Consider the following 24,833-nt stretch of genomic DNA (forward strand, 5'->3'; position numbering starts at 1 on the left):
AAGGTTTGCGGGAGAAGCTATTGGGCTCATGCACCTATTTTTGTTTGTTTTCTTGTTTAACACCTATGGTCTTTTAGTGAAATGATATGGTATTGACCCTCACATAAACTACTGATTTGAGTCTCAGTTTAACTGAAAATGCCGTATCTTTCTTCTCTTTGTAGAAAGCATCATCATACACCAGTTACGTATGAACTCCAGATGAAATGGTAAACCGAGCACACACTGGGTGTGTGTACGTCTTCTGAATCCCTGTTGAATGGATAGTATTTCTCCAGCTCTCCACCATCACTAAGGTCCTCTATGCTACTGATCATGACTGGAAATAATTTTCTACTTCCAGTGAATTTTTTTGAGGATACAAATGTAAAAACTGAACATGGTGTTGCTGACAAAATAAAAATACGTAGCATGAGAGCAATTCAATCTTTATGTCAAAATAAATTTCTCTTCCTTTGGCAAAGCTTTCAGGTCCATGGGCACATGCTGTGTAATTTATTTTTATAATACACTTTGTAATGTGATTTTTTACTAAAGTGTTTCCTTTTTCATAGTCCATGGCACATGTATCTGTAGAATACACTGTCAGTTCTTCAAAGCATTGGTATTGGTGCATTCAAAATGGTAACCTATACTTATTTTCTTTCATCAATTTGTTATTTCTGAAAAAAAAAAAAGAAAGTACAACACTCTACATATTTCCTGGGGTAAATTCAAGAGGCAAATGCAAAGCAGGAGATTCTGGAAGAGGTGTTATTATTGTTTGTACAATGCTGTGGTTCTGATCATGGTTCAACACTAACAAATAACACTGACTTAAGAGCTTAATTTTAAATACTTAAGCCAGTTTTTAAAGTTGCTCTTTCTAGTGTTCTGTGCCCAAAACCCTGGATGAATTGGTTTTCATACGGAACAAATTAATAGAAGGAGCTGTATGAGTTTAACCAGTAAGACTTACAGGAACACCTGCTACTGACAGTTCAATTATATTTCTGTTTGCATTGTTTACTTATATGTACAGGACTTATAATAAGGACTGTGATATCAGGATATTTCTCACAATCTACCCAAATGAAAGCCTGAAAATAAAAACTGACCTAGATGCTATCAGCATCTTTTTAAAATATGGTAGGAGAAATCCCAAGATAGATAACTTTTTTTTTCTTGATAGGTAGGATTTGGACAGGTTTTCATAACCACATATAGGTTAGAGAATATATTCTTTAAAGATTCAAAGCAAACATACATTACTCAAATCTCAGTGTCAGACCTGCTGTTGAATTTAGGTTTATGTGAAAATATGCATCAGAAATCTACTTGAAACCCTAATGGTATAGGTTTTTAAAAAAAAAGACTTTGTTAATATGGACATGTTTTCAATAAGGTCTTTAAAAAGATAACTGAAAGATAACTGAAGAGTTGACACATTTTCTAGGTGCAGAAATCATGTCTCATGTCACTTTACTGAGATTAAAGAAAGAATGCTTCTGAGTGTCACAAGGATAACTAGAAAGCACACAAGTAATACTATTGGCCCATTTCTCCAGTCCACGGCTTTATCCAGGCTCCTAAGGCCACAGAGGGAAATCCACACTGAATCTCTGGAACAGAAATATTAGGTTTTAAGGTATACCTTGTGGAATTAGCAAATCATATTCAGTAGCTATTATAAATTAAATAACTATATTTTATGTAAAATTAGTTTTGATTTTTGTAAGTAAAAGAAATGCTACAGTAGGTTTGTCCTAGCATGAATGATTGTGAATGCATCACAGACCTGCAAGGCTTTCATTACTGATTAAGAAAACTAGAGTGTGTATGTGTGAAGATTTTAAAAATTGTTATGGCTTTTGATTTCTGAAAATGTTTCTGAATTGTAAAGACAATTTCAATGAGAAAAGGGTTTTATTTAGTATTGTTGTATTTTTTGATTCACAGTTAAGTTCCCTATTTGCCAATGCTTATACTTCTTATGGCAAAAATATTCTGATCTATCACAAACTAGCGTCTGAAGCAAATAACTGTCTGAACATGTGGGAATTTTATTACACTAAGAGTGAACAGGCTAGAGGATAAAGCTTTAAATACTTCTTGACTTTAATTTAAAATATTACAAAAAATTTATATATATTTGGACCGAAAGTTTTTATTCCTCCTGCATTTATAATGAAATTTGGTACTTGCAAAGCAGAGTGAGGGTGATGGTGTGATCCAAGTCATTCAGATGGATACAGAGCTCTTTTCTGCCTCTGCTATGGTTAAATCCTTTCTTTAAACTCTAATGGAATCTGAGTGACAGATGAGTAAAATTAACCTAAATTAATAAAAAAAAAGTCTTGAAATAAAATAATAGAATATTAAAAATTAACAGAAAATAGAAAACACCAAATAGTCATATCCTTATCTAATGAATAAACAAACAAGATCATAAATAGTCATATTCCAATATCAACATCCAATTGAAAAAATTGCCCCCCATGTGCAATCCTGGCATCATCCCAGACTCACATAATTTCTATATTTTTTATCATAAGCAAATCTCCAATCATCAGTATGAATGAGAATCAGTTTTGAATGGAATAATTAGGTTTTCTGAAATATAGTCATAATCAGTGTTCCCAGGTTAAGGCATATAATTGAACTAATCCATTATGTTGCCCTTTTCTTCTTGATAGGAGAATGTTTTTTGAGGGTATCTTCTACAAAGATTTTTTTTCAAGTATGTCATAAAATATTAGGGTTTGATGAAGTTAGTGGTAGAGGAAATATTCCAGATATTAGATGCCTGGAATGGTCACAAAACGTGCAGAATGAACTGCATCTTAGGACCACCATTTGAAAAAAAATCATGGTGTGGAATATCTAGCTTAAACATTAACAGAGACACCAACACTATTGAAATAATTCACAGCTTCTAAAAACCAGTGCGAGGACTAAATGGTGTATCAGACAATGCATTTAATGTGTCTGTGCCTTTTCTATTTATACTGTGGTTGAATTTTCCTGGAAATAAATAAAAAACATAGCAAAAGTAGGGTGTGTTCATGAATTTGATGAGCAACAATTCTAAAAACAACAAAAATGCAAGATGAAAGTTTAAAAAAAACCATATCTGGCATCTGAGGCCTATACGCCCCTCCAGACTCCAGTGTTTACGCCTCTGCTAAAAATACTAATTAGAAGGCAAAAAGGAAAAATGACAAAAATTGTTGTAACAAATTCATAAAAATTGGGAGAGTTTCATGGAATTAATTTTGCTTAGTGACCACTAAAATTTTATTTTCTTAAATTTTCAGCATTTACTCCATAACTAAATGATGAAAACTCTGTTTGTTACTTAGGGAAAATGCCGTAGATTCATAAATTTACACAGAAATGTTTATAGGTGCCATGACTTGATTCATTTATTTTCTGGTGTTGTTTTCTTTTTGTTTGTTTATGTTATTTGGGTAATTTTACCTCACCATTCACAGATTTTGTTATTTTAACAATTCAGATCTGTATTTATTTAGATTTTGCTTTAAAAATATCAGATGTTAGCTCTTCCAGTATAAGAGACTTACAATGTGATCAGGTATTCTTAGAAGTCTTGCAAGGTTTAATGGATTTTCAAAAGCAAAAGATTGCATTGAAAAATTTTGGAGCTACATTCTATTTTCACAGCATTCTCAATTTTGTTTCCTTTAAGTTTTATTAAATCCATGAGAAGTTTATTATTTTTCACTACAGCCGAGTGAATTTATGGATATGTACTTGTTTTTTCTATGAATGTAATATCCTACTTTCAGTTCTTCACAGGCTATTGAAATTATATAACCAATTAAGACATCCTCTGTGTTATTTCCAAAGCCAACTATGTTTATCAAAATCTCACCAGAGTGAGAAAAATAACAATTGTGATATGAAAGCATTGTGCAATATTCTTTTTTGAGTTGGAACATAATATTCATCAAATTAAAATCATTTAAAATGAGTATTCAACCTTCTTTTTCACTTAAAATTGTTTGCTTTAAAATAGTTTTCCCTTCTGCATTTTGTATTTTCTTTAAAATATGGTGTTTATCACTGTGAATATGCAGAAGCGGTACAGCAGATCTGCCAAAATGAGAGACGCTTTTCCTTGGAGTTACATCATAGTTTGATGCCTTAGTGAGATGAAAACTGTAAGACACCAAGAGACGCAGCTGGTTGCAGGGTTTCTCTCGCCCCTTTAGCCTCCCCAAATGCTTTGTCCATCAACATTCAGATATTTCCCACTGCGTTCCGCTGCCAATCTAAAGGGAGATTACTCAGTAGAGTGAACGCTCCTGAGGTTTTCCAGCAGTCCTCAGCCAGCCTCTACATGGGCAGTTGGGTAATGGTTTCAGTAGAGTGTGCTGGGGGTGACTGTGGGGTTGTGCTCTTATCTCTCTTATTTGTCAGCCTTGTGCCGGAAATGGTGGTCCATTGCCATAGCCAATCCGAATGTATCTTTGCCTTACTGGGGACAAAGGAATGGGTTTCTCCTGTTATTTAAAGATACACATATCCAAAAAGCAGGCAAGGCTGATGTCTACCCAAAGATGCCTTCCACAGGAAAGCTGCAGATGTTAGGGGTCTTGCCCATAATTGCAGCTCTTTGGCTTCTCTTCTTGGAGGAGTGGAGCCCTTTGGGGCACATGGTTTAAGAGCCCTGGCCAAAAGACTTCCTGGGAGAAGGGGTCTCAGGCTTTCCATCATATATGCTCAAATGGATTTGAGTCTAGCCTTTGAGTCCTGGGCTAGAGTCACTTTTAATGAGGACAGGCTTTTCCCCCAGGTAGAGAAACCGGAGCAACTTCTCTGGGCCCCATGTTTGTTGGCAATAGGGCACACTGCACCAAACGCTTTTCTTTTTCTTTTTCTGAATGTCATTAAAGTCTGCTTTTGTAATTTGTATTCAGTGAATCCCAAGGAACGTAGAACAATGTCAAACACTGAGGTCTGTCTTCAGCTGGGGCAACACTAGTGACTGCGTCGTTCCAGGCACAGCAACCTGGTCCACAGATGATGGCAGGAACCCAGTTCCCTGCAGTTCCCAGATCATTTTTTTTTAAAGATAATCAGTCCTCCTTTAGTTTTCCCTGGCATTATTTCCAGCATCTCTTTCAGAGATAAGTATCTCTAAGGATAAGATAATTTTCTTCTTTCTCTTCAGGAGTCCATTTGTCCCATTCTGCCTTATATTGACCAGCACTGGTGTAAAACGCTGCCTCCCTAGTTTGACTGTAAGCTTCTCAGAGGCAGGACTTGCATATTCCTCACAGTGAATAGAATATACTGGATAAATGTTTGCAAAAGGCAATATAATTCATTCTTCCAACTGCTCTGTCTCCTAATCTTCACAGAAGTTTTCCATGACCATAAACACATACTCAGTTTTGGTCTTTCTGACTCTTACTCCCATTTCTTTCTCCTCCTTGAGAACAAGGTATATGCATAGTCAAAATGGCAGGGTGTTTTATAGGCACTTAATTATTGACTCCTAATCCCAAAGGGTTGCTCCTTCAGCAGGGTGTTCTGTGCCAGATCTTCCTCACCAAATTGCCCTGCCTGGTGATTCTACCCTTGCAGAAGCCTCTGTACCCATTGAAGGTTTCAGATGCAGAGTATCTGGATTTAACAAGAGAAAACTCTCAATAATCACTGATTCTAAGGGAAGATATGCTCTCTGCAAGGACAAAGGGCCCTTATCTTATCAGATCACCAGATGGTCTGTGCTATCCTAACAAGAGAGTTGTGGTCAGTCATTTTTGATTCACAAAGAGGCTAAGCACCGGTTCCCACATAGAGCACTGGTGCAAGTAGGCAGTGGGACAAATGGAATACATAAGCTAACAAACTGAGCATCTCCCCGAAGTGGAAGGAACCGGAGATCTCTGTTTCTAGGGCAATGGCAATCTGCTAAGATCTTGCTTGAGAAAAAGGACATGATCAGCCAGGGTATACGGTTTTGCAAATTATTAATAATCAGTGAAGTATAAGGTTCAACTTTCTCTACGTCCCTTTATTTTTGAATCTCTTCTGTCCTGGGTGGAGAACCACAATATCACTTAGACCTGAGGACCAATTTCCTCACAATTTAGTTTTTGACATCATAAAGAGGATAAGGTGTGGTACCTCCCCAGACCCTCGATAAGTCCCTGTGCACACATTTTATATGGCACTGACCTCATTATATTTCAATTGTTTGTTGGCAAGTTGTCTTTCTCATGGAGTAAGGAAAGTCTCTTTCCTCCATGGCCCCTCCCCTTTTAAAAATAATTTCACTGTTACACATGTGTCGGTTGGCTGTCAAACAAGAAATTGCAACATCGTATTTGAAAGGAAGACCTTATCTATAATTGATGGCACCTGTAATAGATAAATGATGGAAAACTATATGCCATGGTATGTAATTGACTGAGGTTCTTCTATACAGTGGAAGTTATGAAGTCTGAGGTCTCATTGGAGTTATGTTCTTTCATTTAAAGAAAGTGTGGAATTATGAGAAATGAAACCTTATTTCCTTCCCAAAACAAAGTTCTTAGACTGTCTACTAAGGAATTTTGGTGTCATTGTCTTTCCTCTAATGAGATTAACCATTAAAATATCTTGCTTGACTTGTATTTCTGATTACTGACTGTGGTTATTTGTGAACTTGCAAAATCTTCATCACAACACCAATGACCTCAGGCTAATCAGACAGTCTCTCAGTGTGAGAACAAAAGGATTTTCTTAAATGCCTAACTGAAAAAGTTTAATAAATACACTGCATAAAAATCAGGAAAATCAATTTGGATCAACCTCTGATGCAATAAATACAAGAAATCAAATTTATTATACAGTAGATGAAAAATTAATCAATAGTCAATCTAAGAAAAAAATGGTAAATTTTATTTGAGCCAATCTGAGGAGTATAACCCGGGAGACAATCTTTTAGAAAACTCTGAGGACTGTTCCATCTGTTAGAGGTCAAAGTACAGTCACATAAGTTTTTTTAAAATTTTTATTTATTTATTTATTTACTTATTTACTTATTTTATTTTTGGCTGTGTTGGGTCTTCGTTTCTGTGTGAGGGCTTTCTCTAGTTGCGGCAAGCAGGGGCCACTCTTCTTCATTGCGGTGCACGGGCCTCTCACTATCGTGGCCTCTCTTGTTGTGGAGCACAGGCTCCAGACGCGCAGGCTCAGTAGTTGTTGCTCACGGGCCTAGTTGCTCCGCAGCATGTGGGATCTTCCCAGACCAGGGCTCGAACCCGTGTCCCCTGCATTAGCAGGCAGATTCTCAACCACTGCACCACCAGGGAAGCCCTCATATAAGTTTTTGAGACAAAGGGTTATATGTCAAATGATGTACAGTATTGCCAGTTTATACAATCCAGATCTGCTCGTACAAAGGGAGTAGTGGATCATCCTGACCCTTTACAAGATTAAGAGGAAAGCTTGTTTCCTAAGGAAGTCTGATTAATGCAGATGCACAACACACACTGAAGGGGAGGGAGGAGGCCCAAACAGGCAGAGAAAAATTTTATGTTCAAATTTTTCTTGTCTTGCCATAAAATATGAATTTTATTTCATCAATTTCCCCTTTTTGATCATTAATCTTTGGATGCAAAGCATTAGGTGATCAAACATTTGGTCCCTTGATGCCAGGATGGTTGCTTACATGCCCTGGGTCTATCATGTCCCTTGATGTTGGGTCTTAATAGCCTGGTTCTTTCTTTCCTTTTAGGGGGTTGTACTAGTAAGATGTCTGGCAAGAACTAGTAATAAATTCCAAGTTGTCCAGTAGGACTTATGCCAAGTTTACCTCATATGTGCATTTTGCACGTTCATTAATTTATTGAGAACTGTGGATGTGATCAGTAGTTTCAAGTTGTCTAGATATCATTATCTTAGTAGAAGTAGGTAATATACAGCACAAAAGGGGCAAGAAGCTGCCAATTTATAAGTTACACAAACTGTAATCAAAATTGCCAATAGAAGTAACAATGTCATTACGTAAATGTTTCAGCCAAGATCCTTCTAAATCAAACCATTTTCCTAATATTCCCCTAAACTGGGAAGAGGATCATTCAGAGCAGAAATTTGATTCTTCATATGTATCATAAGATGAGTTACATCAGAAGACACATCAGGTATAAAAACCCAACATTCAGTATGCATTATATCACAAGTTCCCCCTTGGGAAGCAGTTAGAATATCAAGGACTATGTGATTTTGTAAGATCACTTTCCTCCTTATGGAGACTTCAGAACTGAGCAAGCTATTGGCTTGATGACTATCATTTAAAGTTTGCTCAGTAAATTTTGTTAATGCTACTATGTGATTAATGATATATTCTATTCCAAGTAAAGAAATGAATACACTGGCCAAATGGTCATACAATTGGAAAACTGATTGAAACCCAGCATGCTCACATTAAAAGCAGATTGACGGGGGCTGTTTCCAAGGCTACACACAGGTGATCTTGAGCCCCAAAGAAACCAACTGTGCATCTTCCCAACCAACCTGGGGAGAGCCAAGGCCATAAACTTGTTCCACAAATCCATTGGTCCCATAAGGAGCAACCCAATATTTAACATCTAATGAAGAGGAGTATTCATGGCCAGGTTCAGAGGAGGTGTCATTAAATTGGCCAGGTAAGAAGATCCCACTTGGTAATATTGGCAGTAATGGTAGCTTGCATGGTTTCTTTCTTTTAAACTAAAATTTCTAAGGACCATCCAATTAGAGCTTTGGAGAGGAGAAAACTACCAAGGTAATCTAGGAGTACAGGAAGTAGGTAATTGGCCACAAATTAAAACAAGCAACTAGATTAATTTTTTTTTTGAAACTTGCAAATGAGTGAGCCCAAGGAATAAATACATTTGGTTCATAAGCAAAATACAGTCCTGGTCCAGTATCTTGGGTCAGCTGTCTACTTCAGATGTCATCTTCATCTCGTCCTGATCTGGTAGTGCTGGTCTAAGTTAGTCAAAGTTTGGTGTCAGAAACAGGATTGCAGTTTATTCAGGAAACAAGGCCTAATATGGCCCCCTCCAACTTGGCTGTAGAGTCCTTTATCTGATGTCTTTTCCGGTATGCATAATCTTCTGGCTGCAGGTCATGGGGCATCTGATCTTCATCCAAAGATAGATTACTGTGATAAGCTTCAGAAACAAACTTCACAGTAATGCAACATAGAAACTAGGAGCCACTGAGAAAGCACGTCATTGGTAGTAAATATAAAAAACCCTCAAAGACCTAGAATTTAATGTCCCCTGAAACATAATTTTTTTCTCTCTAAAATTATCGTTATTTCTATCAAATGTAGCCAAATTAAGACTAATTTATTTGCAAAATAAGTCTGGTTTCAATAAATTTGGCCTAATTATTTACACAGGTGTAATTTATCATATAGGCTCTTTTAAGTTGGCTGTGCTGAAAATTTTTATAAGGAATCTCAAATTAAACTTTTAAAAGGCATCAAGGCCGGGAAAGCCATGTCAAGGGCTTGCCATCGGATTCTGCCTGCAACATCTATAGACTCCAGTGTATTCCTCTCTTCTCAAGGTCCCCACAATATCTCGAGATTCCTGCACCTGCCAGGAGGTGGCCTTTCTTATCCACCTGATAAGGCTGCTGGGAACCTAAGAGTCTCCAATTTCTGGAGAGAACAGGTAGAGAGAAAAGATAAATGTTACAATTCTACTTATAAAGGTATAATTTACCAAATTGCTATACGTTATAATTATAGCTTGAGGCGAAAGGTTTCCTTATATCTGGAAAACACAGATTAAACACCAGTAATATTTCAGATAAAAAAACAAAAAAAAATTATAACCCTATGCATCAGCTCCCTCAGTCCTATGTAACTAATCCCTGATCTTAATATTCTGTTAAGAGTTCTATGAAGCCATCAGCTTTTCCATTAGAATTGTTTAATTTCTTACCCAGTTTAGCAGTATGATCTAAAAGTTATCAGAAGCCTGTATTTGTCAAAAAGTCCTTTCTATGAATCTTCTTGAAAACAAAGCATTTCTTTTGCAAAAGCATTAGAGTACTACAATAACTATCTATAAATGACAAAAGACTTAAAAAGACAAGGTTAAAGATCTGATTACAATGCAGTTGACAAAGAAAGCTGGTTATTGTTGAGGCAAACAACATTTAGATAATAACTAGAATTATTACTGATAACATTTTACTAGGACGTAGTCAACTTTTAGAAATTTCATATAATCTCTAAGACATTCATAATAATGACATTTACCCATACAATATAACCTAAGAAGGTTTATTAGCACTCATTGGACAATGTTTGTCATGTAATTTAACATACCAAATAAGTCCAATTAGTTTAATATCTTTCCTTGGTAAGGAGAGAAAACAATTCTCTTGAGATGTTCCAGGGGCCCTTTAGAAAGCGTCAAAGGTAGCTAGAGGTCAAACAAATTTCAATTAGAATTTGATCTTTGGGAAGTTTCAAAAATATCAAAAAGGTTTCAAAACACTTAGTCAAATAAGATCATAGGTCATTGTGGATCAATACTTATTCGCTTAACCAAAGTAACAATAAAAGATTTCAAAAGCTAATAAAGTTATAACACATAACTTAAAAGGTAAAGAAACTTTACAATCTGCTATCAATCTGTCATCTCATTTACATTCGATTTACTTAAAAGGTTCATCATTCAAGTTATTTTTCTTGTTGACAAATATTGTAACAGGAATAATAAGATCTTATTTGACTTCTGGTAAACCTAGCTAGGTACAATAAAAGTATTATACTTAATGCTGATGACTCTAAAGACATGTCTGCATTAATTAAACTGACAACTTAAACTTGTTTTCGTGCATTAATCATTAATCTTAGATATTGTGATCTTGAAGTTCACTTGGGTTAGTTTTTTTTTTTTTAATATTTCTGAGTATAAAAGCACTTAATTTTCTTCAAGTCAATTAAATAGATCTCTTTTACAAATTAATTCTGGCAATACTACACATCTACAACACACATATACAGATAATGATGTGGAGGTGAAAAAAAGTTAGGTGGGTAAAGCAGCTACTATGATGGCAGAGCACAGGAGATGGAAAGGAACTTGAAGGATATCAAGGCATCTAAAAAGTCATTTCATCTATTTGGACCTCATCTGAAAAGGTAAGTTATAGATTAAAAATCTGAGGAAGTTTTCAGTTCTACAAGGGTTGCCAAACCTCCCAAATTCAGGTTTGGGCGTCCGATGTGCAGCCAAAACCAACCATTGAGACACTGGTGTGTGTAGATAGAGGAAGGTTTATTTCATTTAGCCGAAGTGAGAAGACTAGAGAGCAAGACCTCTCGGCTCCACCTTAACAAAGAAGCTAAAGTGGGGAGTTTTATGCAGTTAGGGGGCAAGAGAGAGGAGGCTTCAGGGAACTGAGGGGGAAATCTGTTTCTTCAGTCTCAGAAAACACCTGGTGCAGCCAGACTTCTGGGTGGCAGCAGCTGGTCATATCTTCCTTAAGGTCATCCATTTCTTCTGCAACACAAACTCATAAATTCTCCTTGTGACCCTGGAGTTATCTCCTCCTGCCTGACCAAGAAATAGTACTTCTGCATCTAAAAGTTATATCGTGAGAACTAGTGGTGCTGGGCAGGCAGCAGGCGGTCAACATGCGTGAGCAAACAAGGTCTAATCAGAATTTAAATTGTTTGATTCCAGTTGCTAAAATGTTAGAGGGTACTAAAATCACAAGGGGCCCGGACACACAGGTCTATATTTCAGTAAAAATGGACTTTTTATAAGAAAAAAAGAGACAAGGTGTTAAATAATCTTTCCTATGAACAAACAATACTGAAGAAAAAGGAAACAGTGTATCAGAAAAAGTATATCATGATCACTCAGATCACTAGAACAACAATAAAAACCTGAAAGCAAAATAATTGACCATCCTCACAGAATGTTGGAACAGCAAACCACTTAAGGAACTATCACATTTAGTGGGTATAATGATGTAGGCAGAAATGGGGAGAGAAAACTTGCCTTATGCTTTATATTTTTGCATTATGCCTGATGTTGTTTATATACATTTACCAGTCAACGGAACTTAGCAAAACGCTTCTCCGTTAACTTTGATAGGTGAACGTTTTCCACTTGTGCCTGAGGTTGAAAGGAAATTTACATAGATCAAAACAACATATAGACCTACTTATGTTACCAGTGCTGTGCTAAGAATCTGAGAGATAATGACGTCATGTAAGCAAGTGAGTTATCTGCCAGATAAATATTAGATTGGCTCACCTCCTGAGACTTGCAGTCATTTTGAAAATACATTCAATTATAAATTATGAGGCCCAAACACTCTTTTAGTTCCCCTTCCCTTAGCTCACCTTCCAAAAGGAGTAACTGTAGACAAAGCCTTAAAGAAAATAAATGCTGGGTATTTTTTTCAAATGATGTGACTTACTCTCTGCTCTGGATTTCAAAGATGCCAATTTAATGTGGGTTATATATAATTAAAATATATTTTTTTTACAAATATATACTTATTGCAGAAATTTTGGAAAATACAAGATTGCAAAGTAGAGAACAAACATTCTCCATCTGGTCACTGGAGGTTACCACTATTTCCTTTTTAGTTGGGCTTCATACTACATACCTACGCTACTTTGGTATTATGATTTAGTCACTTTTTGTATCATGAGTATTTCCTTGGGTCATTAAATACTTGGTAGTTTTAAAGTGTCTGCACAGAATCTTATTTTATGATAATGCCATACTTTGTTGAGGTTTTTTGAATTATCCAAAGTAAAATAAAGAACTGGCTATTGAAAACTGGCAGTTGTGTAGCAGTTGAATAATGCTGCTTAGCCATTAAGGTGGCGTGTTGCAGCGCAGAGTGCTTTTGGCTGTTTCCTGTTTTCTCCTGATTGCTCGTGCGTAAAGATGCCTGTCGTGCAGAAACAAAGGGCTGTCCAGTTTATTAAAATGCCTGACACCTGCACTTCCAGTCACCTGGGCCTTGAATATAAATAACGGAGCATACAGCGAGCACATCTAGCGATGACAAATACACCTTTTATTTTTCTTCCTCTCCCCCCCCAAAATGGTAAATCTGATCATCTTCACATATGAACGTAAAATATGGAAAATGTTAAGGAAGCAAACAGATGGCTCGTAACTTTGTAAGTATTTATGGTGTATCTTCTTGCTCATGAATATTCTGTACTATAACCATTGTTTCTGTAGTTTAATTAAAATGTTTTCCTGGTGTTAGCTTTAAAAAAAAAAAAAAGTAAAATAAAGAGCTACAGCTTATTACAAAAGACTTCTTAACGACCTGAATAGACATTTTTCCAAAGAAGACATACAGATGGCCAACTGGCACATGAAAAGATGTTCAACATCGTGAATCATCAGAGAAATGCAAATCAAAACCACAATGAGCTATCACCTCACACCTGTCAGAATGGCTATCATCAAAAAGACCACAAATAACAAACGTTGGCAAGGATGTGGAGAGAAGGGAAGCTTCCTGCACTGTTAGTGGAAACGTAAACTGGTGCATCCACTGTGGAAAACAGCATGGAGGTTTCTCAAAAAATTAAAAATAGAAATACGATATGACCCAGCAATTCCACTCCTGGGTATGTATCTCCCCCAAATGAAAACACTAATTTGAAAAGATACATGCACCCCTGACGTGCACAGCAGCGTTATTTACAATTATGTTCCAAGCTGTAGACATAACCTAAGTATCCATCAACACATGAATGGATAAAGAAGAGGTGGTATATATAAAATGGAATACTACTCAGCCATAGAAAAGAATGGAATTTTACTATTTACAACAACATGGACGGACTTGGAGGGTATGTTGCTAATTAAAATAAGTCAGAGAAAGACAATACTGCGTAATATTGCTTATATGTGGAACTTAAACGATAAAACAAACTAGTGAATGTAACAAAAAGAAAGACTCACAGCATAGAAAACAAACTAGTTTGTTACCAGTGGGGAGAGGGAAAGGGGGAGGGGCAAGGTAGGGATATGGAATTAAAAGGTACAAACTACTATGTATAAATAAGCTACGAGGATACACTGTACAGCACAGGGCATACAGCCAATATTTCATAATAACTATAAATGGAGCATAACCTTTAAAAATTGTGATTCACTATGTTGTACACCCGAAACTTACATAATACCGCACATCAACTATATCGCAAATAAAGAAAAAAAGACTTCTTAAATCATGTGCAGAAGATACACGTGGACTCAGAAAAGACGGTACAAAGTAACGGGGAGACTATTAATGGCGGAAAAACAAGCGAGAACAGCTCAATCTCGGCCAAGATAACAGCGTTAACCAAGTCAGATGATTTATTCTTGAGGACAAAAGGGGCACCCATCATGCATCTCACTTAATATTTACACTTGCACCTTGGGTGGAGGTTTATGTTTTGAATTAGAGAAAGTCGTGGTTTTACAACTCAGGCAAATACTGCCGATCCCACGAGCCGCAGGCTCTCTCGCGGTGGCCTTTTCAGGGCTCCGACCCCTTCCGAAAGGGCTTCGAGGGGAAACAAAAACCTGTCTGGCACCGGAGCCACCCGCTCCTGGGCTAACGGGTGTGGCCCGGGTCGGCCGGGTCTGACCCGCCAGCCGGAAGGGCCGTCGCCACGATCCCGAAGAAGCGGGCAGGTGCGTGCGATCCGAAGCTTCTGCGAGCGGAGCGAAGACGCGCCTGTGGCGCAATGGCCGAGGCCTCTTCGCCCCACCCACCCGGGGCCTCGCAGGCGACAACGCAGCTTCACGCTCTGGGGACAGAGGCCCTCACTTTGTCGTCACAGGGCCGATGATCAGGGGGCGTCCGCCTTCTCCCTCCCCCTTCTACCCTCCTCCCTTTTCCCCTCCCCTCGGCCCTCAGGCTTCTCCCTCGTTCCCCTCTCCCTCCCTCTGGCGTCCCCAGCCGAGTCCCGCTTCCGGTCGGCGGCAGTCCCGCCTCTTCCGCCTTTACAGCCGAGGTGGCGGCGGAGGCGGCGGAGGCGGAGGCGGCGGCGGCGGCGGCGGCGGCGGCGGCGGCGGCGGCGGCGCCTGCGCGTCTTCTGTCAGGGTCAGCAGGCGGGTCACCTGGGCGGTCCACCTGCGCGTCGCGGAGCCGCGCCCTGGGGGTCGATGGCGATGAACTATAACACGAAGGATGAAGTGGATGGTGGGCCCCCGTGTGCTCCCGGGGGCACCGCTAAGAACCGGAGGCCGGATAACACGGCCTTCAAACAGCAACGGCTGCCGGCTTGGCAGCCCATCCTTACCGCCGGCACGGTGCTCCCCACCTTCTTCATCATCGGCCTCATCTTCATCCCCATCGGCATCGGCATCTTCGTCACCTCCAACAACATCCGCGAGATCGAGGTGAGCGGACGGGAGGCAGCGGCGGTGGGAGTTGGCGCCGCCGGGGAGCGGGGTCCCCCCGCCGGCCCGACTCCTTCCTCGGGTCCCGGGGCTTGACAGGCGGGCCCCGCCCTCCCCTACCTTCTCTCTTCCTCAGCTTCCTCTTTCTCTTCCTACGGGTTTTTCTGAATTTGCAGTTTTGCCCGCGCTTCCTCTCGCTGTTTACCGGGTTAGAGAGGGAATGAATGTTTAATGCAGAGTGTGGGTCGGGGGAAGAGCGCCCCTTTCCTGGGCGGTGTGTGTGGTTTTAACCTCCGACGGCGGTGGAAACAAGAAACAAAGAAAAAGAGAAGTGGAAGGAAGTTCTGTGGAGATAAAACGCCAGGAGAGTTGACACGGCCAGAGTGTCATTACCTGTGTGGGGATTATCCCGGGACACGGAGATTAACACCTTGGCCATTGTTGGGGAAAAGGACCCAGAGTCATAGAGGCATTGATGATTTTTATGTCAAGAAGGTGTCATGTTAGCAGATTACATATTAGGACGTGTGACCGAGGTGTATACAGTACCTTTTGAGTTAATAGATGCTTTTAGTTATAGGGTATGAGATAAAAGGTAACCTGAAACTTCAATTCCGGTTTTGCCTTTAGGCTACATTGATTAATAACCATGCCCTACATTCGCCCTAGTTTTTTTTTTTTTCCCCCCAAACTTTAAAAAAAAAAAGAAAGAAAAAGAGTCAACGACCGTAACACAGAGAATAATTTGTGAATTGTCTACTGACCATCTTACTTTCATAAGACGTGTTAGAGAAACTTGGGGAAGCATCTTGACTTTCGTCAACGAAAGAATCATAGTATCTCCATCCATCTGCAGTGGTGAACATAGGTTGATACAGAATGTAAATACTTTGTGTAGATGTCCAGTATTAAACATCTGCTCGTCTACTTTTCTTGAATATCTGAGAAATATTTTTATCTGTTCGAAAGGCGGGGAGCTGGTACAGAGTTCTCTTGATTTCTTCTGTTCTATCAGATTGTGTCATTTTTTTCCCCTCTAATTTTATTAAATACTTAAAAATTATGAAAAAAAATTATGCATGCTATTTAATAGGGCTTTCAAAGCAATTTTATTTCAACTACAGGAATAGGCATACTTTCCAGTTTAATTCACAATGTTACCTGTAAAAGCAAAATCATTATATTTTTTAATTGTACAGTGCTCATTTCTGTGTTAATAATAGTAATAAGAATTGTACAATATCTATAGCCTAGTTTTTAAATCTTTTACTAAAAACTCATTTTCAGTTTAATAACTAAAGAAAGTAACACAGTATGTTTTTTCAGCATAAAGTTTTGTTTTATCATTTTTATCTCCTAGTAGTCCTTCAAATGTAGTACTTCCTGTTCTCCCAACTGTACGAGGACCACGCATATCAGGATGTGAGCAAAGTGGTGTAATACAAGGACCGTGGGCTCTAGGCAGGAGTCAGGCAGAGCTGGGTTTAAATTCCAACTCAGCCACTAACTAGCTCAGTTTATTGGAAAACAGAATCTCTCTGAGCCTCAGTTTCCTCACCTGTAAAATCGGTAAATAATGCCCATCTTGTGAAATGTGAGAATTAGAAACAATATAGGTAATATTCCTGGCACTAAGTTTGTACAATAGTTACTATTATTGTGATGACCCCGAATCAGGAGATGAGAAATGGAGTCAGAGGGGTTGGTGTTTGCTAGTAAGCGAGAAGAGTATTGTAAAGTTGAGACAGAAACCAAACCCAGATGTCTTGATTTTCAGTCTTAAGCTTTCACACTACACTAGGACCCTTACTGCAATGTTAGTAATTAAGTAGAAGAAAATTTAGCATTAGAAATCTCATCATCTTATTTAAACTTCTTAGGATTTTTTTTTTTTTTAATTTTTTTGATGTGGACCATTTTTAAAGTCTCCATTGAGTTTGTTACTATATTGCTTCTGTTTTCTGTTTTGGTTTTTTGGCCATGAGGCATGTGGGATCTTAACTCCCCCACCAGGTATTGAACCCGCACCCCCTGCATAAGAAGGTGAAGTCTTAACCACTGGACTGCCAGGGAAGTCCTTGAAACTTCTTAGGATATTAAGATGAAAGTAGCAATAGTTTGGAATTTTATATGATGAGTATTTACTAAATTATCAGAACTCACCTTCTATAGATATTTACTATACTATGAAGATAAATGTTTACTTTCTTTAACACTTTCGGATTCTGAAATAAAATAAAGTTCTTCACACCAAGTAGTTGGTGAAATGGAAATTTCTTAAAAAAAATTTTTTTTTAATTAATTTTTATTGGAGTATAGTTGCTTTACAATGTTGTATTAGTTTCTGATGTACAGCAAAGTGAATCAGCTATACGTATACATATATCCCCTCTTTTTGGATTTCCTTCCCATTTAGGTCACCACAGAGCACTGAGTAGGAAATTTCTTAAATAGTTCTCATGTACATAGTTCTGATTTCAAGTTGCCTGAAGAGTCTTCTGCAGCTTGATCTAGGTAGAAGGGCACTAAAGTTAAGAGTCAAGGCATGAGAGTTGAAATCCCAACTTTTACTCCCTAGTTTGTGATCTTAGGCATATTTTTGAGTCTCAATTTTCATTTTACTTGAAGAGCCAAAAGATTCAGACTAGGTGGTCTCTAAGAGGCTGTTCAACTCTAATATTCTATGACTTCCGACTTTAATGCGATTTAAAGAAAAACGCTGCATATTCAAATTCTTTCACCTTTGGAACCAGAGGAAATGAAAATTAGGAATGATTAGGAATTTTGTACCAATGCTCACATACAGTTATGCAAGTAGAATAAATTTTAAAAAATTTGTTGATTATGTGGAGAATTCGTTCAAAATTGGGTCTGGAGTTATTAGGAAAACCTAGGGAGCTTTCCCAAGACACACATGCTTGTTTCCGACTGCTGTCCACCCTTTGTCAGCCACTAGTTCAGTAATCAAATATGTTGAGGGTGATTAAAAGTAAATGTGTAGGGGACTTCCCTGGTGGCGCAGTGGTTGAGAATCTGCCTGCCAATGCAGGAGACACGGGTTCGAGCCCTGGTCTGGGAAGATCCCACGTGCCGCGGAGCAGCTGGGCCCGTGAGCCACAACTACTGAGCCTGCACGTCTGGAGCCTGTGCTCCGCAACAAGAGAGGCGGCGACAGTGAGAGGCCCGCGCACCGCGATGAAGAGCGGCCCCCGCTCACCGCAACTGGAGAAAGCCCTCGCACAGAAACGAAGACCCAACACAGCCAAAAAGAAAGAAAGAAAGAAATTTATAAAAAAAAAAAAAAAAAAGTAAATGTGTAACGAGAAGTTCTTGGCAACATTCACTTCCATACTATAAGTTGCACACAGCTCTTTAGCCTATTGCCTCGTTATTGAAAATTTTAAGAACTTGTATTGCTGTGTTATCAATACATCAAATTACTAGGCCAAAGGAGACTTGTCCAATCAGAATGCTTTTGTAATATAGCTTAAAGTGCTAAGATCAGAAATCCAGACTTTTTAGGTATAAAAATCAGAGGGTCTTCATCCTTTAACCAGAAATTTTATACAAAAAATTACTACTCTTGTAAAGCATGTTGGACTCTCCTAAAAAGGGAGTAAAAAAGGTATTTAAAATTTTTAATGCTTATATTTGGAAGGATATCTCCTCCCCCCCATTAGGTGTGTATATCTTGTTTAGTTGGTTTGTAGATTTTCCATAATCTAATAAAGTTATTAGAAAACTAAAGTTGTTAATTTTATCATTCATAAGAAAATATTTTAAATATTTAATATCTCGTTAAGACTAAGACTTAATATCTTCATTTATTATTAGCAGCAAGGAATGAATATTTTCTGTAATTTGGCAATTGTAGGAGTCAGGCACGTCTTTCTAAAGGTAGTGTTTTTCTAGTTGAGGGCCCTTGTTGGTGAGGCAGAGATATTAATTGAATGGGGCTAACTTGAAACAGGTAGGAGGTATTCTTAATTTTTGTAATTTCACACATTTATCAGTGTGAAGTTATACAGTTGTAAATTTTTTTTAAATTAATTAACTTTACTTTTGGCTGCGTTGGGTCTTCGTTGCTGCGTGTGGGCTTTCTCTAGTTGCGGCGAGCGGGGGCTACTCTCTGCTGCGGCGCGCGGGCTTCTCACTGCGATGGCTTCTCTTGTTGCGGAGCACGGGCTCTAGGCGCGCGGGCTTCCGTAGTTGTGGCTCGCGGGCTCAGTAGTTGTGGCTCATGGGCTCTAGAGCGCAGGCTCAGTAGCTGTGGCGCACGGGCTTAGTTGCTCCACGGCATGTGGGATCTTCCCAGACCAGGCCTCGAACCCGTGTTCCCTGCATTGGCAGGTGGATTCTTAACCACTGTGCCACCTATATAGGAAGTCCTGTATAGCTGTAAATTAATGGTTAGGATCAGATGAGGACGTTATTCTGAGTGATATTCAGTATAAACTTAAAACTAAACATTTGGGCTTCCCTGGTGGTGAAGTGGTTGAGAATCCGCCTGCCAATGCAGGGGACACGGGTTCGAGCCTTGGTCTGGGAAGATCCCACATGCCGCGGAGCAACTAGGCCCGTGAGCCACAACTACTGAGCCTGTGCGTCTGGAGCCTGTGCTCCTCAACAAGAGAGGCCGCGACAGTGAGAGGCCCGCGCACCGCGATGAAGAGTGGCCCCCGCTCGCCGCAACTAGAGAAAGCTCTCGCACAGAAACGAAGACCCAACACAGCCAAAAATAAATACATAAATAAATAAATTTATTAAAAAACCACTAAACATTTACTTCAAATTAATATTGCCAAAGTGTTCAACATACATATTCGTCAAATTTTAGTGGATTAGCACCCCTACCCCCATGCACACCTTTGAGAAGCCCCAGTTCTCCTCTTCTTCGCCTTATTATTGTTTCATATGTCGCCCTCACCTATTTAATCCTGGTTATTTTCTGTTTCCCTAGTTTCTGATAAAAATATATCTTTTGATTTTATTCTTGTGTAACTTGGATTCTTAGATTCAAAGATTTAAAGAGGATCTTTGGTATTTAGTATTCTTTGTTTATACTTGGCCTATAGCTAAGAGTCAAGGAAGAATAAGTTGTTTTGTAGAAATGAGTGTTGAAAATTAGGCCAGTGTAAAAATTTTAATAGTCAAATGAATTGCAGTTGCTTAGAAGTTGACTTAGAAGTTGACTCTTGGAAATTAAGACGTTTGTGGTGTTAGTGTTATTATTTGTTTCTCATGTAACTTTAGTACTTAGGGCAAGGCACGACAAAGTAAATATGGCTAGCCAGACCATTTTTGTGAAGCCCAGGAACTGAGAATGGTCTTACAGATGAACATTTGCAATTGAGTTTGATGATAGGGAACACTAACTTTGAACTCCAGTAATGCGAAATGTTACCCCCCCAAAAGAGTTTTATTCTTACTGGTAGACCTGTGTTACCAGAAAATTGTTCACAATTGTTATTATATGTTGAACTTCGTCGATAAAAGTTTGTGCAAATTTGTTTTCTCTGTTATATAAGAACCTACAAATATTCTCTTGGTTTGCAAAGCCTAAAATATTTGCTTTCTGGCTCCTTACAGAAAAGAATTTCCTGCCCTTGACTTAGAGTTTTAAAGAGACATACTGGCAAATTTAGCAGTTGTTACAAAAATAGCAGTGTTTAACTTATACATTCTAATCCTCAATAATCTTTTCAAGGTAAGTGTAGTGATCACTGATAATTGCTTGTGTTCTACCTTCTTTGTACAAATAGATGTAGACTACCTTAGCTGAATTTGCCATTAACCTTGGCGCAGGTAATATCATTCTTCATTTCTTTGTCACAGTCAGATAAAGTTGAAGGAACTAAAGAAAATTGTTTTTGAAATTTTTACTTTAATTACCTTTTGTCTTCATTAGAGCCTCTAGAAAGGACAAATCTTTTTTATTTTTGTCTTTTATTTTTTAATTTTTATCTTTTAAAGATAAATTCTTTAGTGTGGAATCAGTTCAAAGGGGTACTTAAAAATGCTGTTTTTAATTTAATCTAATTAATACTTAAAATGATTTACCTTATTACTCAGCATTTTGTTGAGTGACCTGTTTAGGTATTATATTGATTTCCTTAAGACAGATTTACATTCAAAAATGGAAGTTCTCCAGTTCTTATGCAGGGTAAAAATGGCATGTCCTTCATATTCCTCCTTTCTCACTGCATTAAATTCAGTCACTTTCTTAAGAATGGGATGCATTTTTAGAATTACTAAGAAGAATTGCCAGTTTGATTTAGGAGAGCAATTACAATGGTAGCAGAACAAAGTTGAGAAATATGATAACTCTTAAACTAATCCAGTCATCTCCATCTGTTGTTCTGCTTTGTCTCTGGCTCTTTGTGTTTTGAATTTAAGCTATTGGCAGGTCTCCAGTTTATCATTATATTCTGCACTGTGCCTTGTATCCTTTTGACATTTAACAGGCATTAATTTTTAAAAATAAGGGAACTGTAGTTCCTCTACCACCTGGTAGCCTCTTTCTTTCTAGGATAAGTTATGAACTATTATCTTTAGTATAAGCTTTTTTTCCCTACCTTTATTAGGGTTACAATTGACAAAAATTGTATATATTTACAGTGTTCATTGTGATGGCTTGATATATGTATATACTGTGAAATAATCACCATAATAAAGCTAATTAACATGTCCATCACTTCCCGTAGTTACTCTCTTATTAAAAAGACAAGTGATGCCAAGTGTTGGTGAGGGTGTAGAGAACAGGGAACTCTTGTGCGATGTAAATTCGTACAGCCATTATGGACAAGAGTATGGAGGTTGCTCAAAAACTTAAAATATAGAACTACCATAAGATCTAGCACTTCCACTAGGTATACATTTAAAGGAAATCAAATCAGTATCTCGAGGAGATATCTGCACTCCCACGTGCACAAACTTTGTTTTTATACCCAAATGGATTTTATTACAATCTGGACATTAGGCCAGGCTGCCCTTGAATTTTAGCTCATGAAGGATATAGTGGTCTTTTGATGGTAAAAATTCACAGACTGAGTTAAATTTATCAAGAGTTTTCATCAACATTGAGCATTTTCTGTATGTAAAGTGCTGCTCTGGGCATAGTGGGCGACAGAAAAAAGTTTGTGGACAGGGCCTCTTTTTTTTTTCCTCCTCCCTCAAACAGAGAACCCTTCTGAAGGTGCCTGAACCTGGAATCTACTGGGGGGAGATGAAACATACATATTAAAGGAAAACCAAGCATTGCTAGATGAGTGGCACAGACAGAAAGAATATGCCTTAGTAGTCCAAAAGAAGACAAGATTACATCTGTCTCTAACAACCATGGAAAACCTTCTGGTGGAAGTGGGCTTTGAGTTGGAACTTGAAGGATAAATAGCACTTCTAAAGAGGAGGTTGGATGCATTCCAAGAAAGGAGATTCATATGAACAAACTTGTAGTGGCAGGAAATCAAAAGGTGTCTAGAGAAAGTAGGAGTAAGGGTAAATAAGCTGATGCCAGGTTGTGGATAGACTGCGTATTTGATAATGATGAAACCGTCTAACTTAGATTGGGACTTGAACCCACGCGCCGGAACGCGAACCCAGCCAAAACCCAGACTGAGACTTGAACCCACGGTCTTTTAACTGAGATCACACACCTGGTCTCAGGACTTGGGAGCGGGCTGGGGAGAAACACACTCCACAGACAGAGTGTGGGCCATCTCGTAAGGCGAGAGCGGCACCAGGATGTGGGGTCGTCAGTTTTTATAGGGGTGGGTAATTTCATAGGCTAATGAGTCGGAGGCATATTCCAGCTATTTTGGGGAGGGAGTGGGAATTTCTAGGAATGGGGCCACTGCCCACTTTTTGACCTTTATGGTCGGCCTTGGAACTGTCCTGGCGCCTGTGGGTGTGTCATGTAGCTTGCTGATGTGTTACAATGAGCGGATACTGAGGCTCAAGGTCTAGTGGAAGTCGACTTGTCCGCCGTCTTGGATCTGTTTGGTTCTAAGTAAGTTTATGTCATGTCCTCGAGCTGTGTCATTCTTTTAAAGGTTGTGCCCTGCCTCCTTCCCTCCTGTTTCAATGAGATGGTGGTGTCCACTGTAGAACGGTTGCAGTGAAGCGCAGTTAGATTTAGGATGTATTATGGAAGTAGAGCTAATAGAATTTTCTCATGTAGTGGACGTGTCGGGTGTGAGAGAAATTGTGGAATCAAAGATAAGTCTAAGATATTTTGGCCTGCATTGGAAGGATGGAATTGTAATTTTGTAACCAAGCAAGGGCTTGCGTGCCTGGTTGCAGAAAGACAAACTCGGACAGCAAGCGTTTGCAGCAAAGCGTAGGGGTTTATTTTCAGGGTGCCACGCAAGGGCATGGGAGACAAGCCTCAGATCCACTCCAGCTCGGTCTTTGGGTTAGGGATGTTTTGAAGGGGCAGAGTGGTTTTGGGAATCAGGATATCTTTGGTTTACAGTTCTCCGGCCAGGTGGTCCATGGCTCGGGGGTCTGCAGGCTCATCTTGCCCTGGAGAAACAGCCTGAGTTTGTGCGTTAATGATGATATCTACAGCAAATATTTTAGTACATTAAGGATGTTATCGACAACAGCAATCTTAGTCATCTGACTCTGGATGATTAGTGTTCAGTTAGCACAGAATTGAGGTCAGAGGGGGCAAAAAAGGGAATAAAGCTTTGGAGAGAGAGATTAATCATAAACTCAGTAAGGGAACACGGTTTTAGGGAAACTCGGCTTCAATTTATCAAGATGCGGAAGACTGTAGAAAAAGTTTTAGTGTGATAGTAGGGGGTTGGGGTGTGAGAAGCTGAGTAAAGAGTTCTGTTTTTCACTTGTTACGATGAGATACCTTTTAAACATCCAAGTTGGAAATAATGAGTAGGCAATTGAACATATGAGGCTAGAGTTTAGGGGGAAGGTTGAGACTGGGTTTAAGCACTGAGGATTCATCAGCGTAGATGATATACAAAGACATAAGATGGAATGAAGTCAAAAGAGTGATTATAGGTCAAAAAAAGTGAGAACATCCAAAGAAAGCCCGGAGTCACTCCAGTGTTCATAGAAGTTGGGGAGATGAGGAGGAACTAGCAAAGGAGACTGAAAAGGAGCAGCCAGTGAGGTAGGTGAAAAACAAGGGAAGTGTGGTATTCTGGAAAGCAGTTTCAAGTAGAGTGTGTGAGTAAGCATGCCCAGCGCTGATAGCTGCCGTAAGTGGAGGGCTGAGAGCTGGCTTTGGGGCTCACACCATGACAGGAGCGGCCTCGCGGTGCGTGGCGTCACCGTCCGCACAGGTCTTCAAGCCGGCAACTCTGCGAGGCTACCTAAACTTACCGTCCCATCTCTAGGCGTTAAGGTCTATGGGTTTTACTTTCTCTGTATTTTTAAACTCTTTTTTCCCATTACCACTGCCTTTTTCTCAGTTTATATTCTTAACAT

General features: G+C 39.0%; 2 protein-coding genes across 4 annotated transcripts in view; both read left to right on the plus strand.

Annotated features, from left to right (window-relative positions):
• Nucleotides 1–3,973, plus strand: part of FILIP1 (filamin A interacting protein 1) — a 200,625-nt gene extending 196,652 nt beyond the window's left edge. For all 3 annotated transcript variants that reach the window (XM_057527704.1, XM_007167995.2, XM_057527702.1), the window contains one exon: nucleotides 165–3,973. In XM_057527704.1, coding sequence (XP_057383687.1) covers nucleotides 165–205 — 41 coding nt within the window. In that variant the 3' untranslated portion in view covers nucleotides 206–3,973. The remainder of the gene's footprint in view (nucleotides 1–164) is intronic.
• Nucleotides 3,974–15,001: 11,028 nt separating this feature from the next.
• TMEM30A (transmembrane protein 30A) overlaps nucleotides 15,002–24,833 on the plus strand; it is a 43,975-nt gene continuing 34,143 nt past the window's right edge. Inside the window, exon 1 of the mRNA XM_007167996.2 lies at nucleotides 15,002–15,383. Within this exon, the coding sequence (XP_007168058.2) occupies nucleotides 15,147–15,383 (237 nt within the window). The 5' untranslated portion in view covers nucleotides 15,002–15,146. The remainder of the gene's footprint in view (nucleotides 15,384–24,833) is intronic.

This window comes from Balaenoptera acutorostrata, chromosome 14 (genome assembly GCF_949987535.1).
Source record: "Balaenoptera acutorostrata chromosome 14, mBalAcu1.1, whole genome shotgun sequence".
Classification (NCBI taxonomy): domain Eukaryota; kingdom Metazoa; phylum Chordata; class Mammalia; order Artiodactyla; family Balaenopteridae; genus Balaenoptera; species Balaenoptera acutorostrata.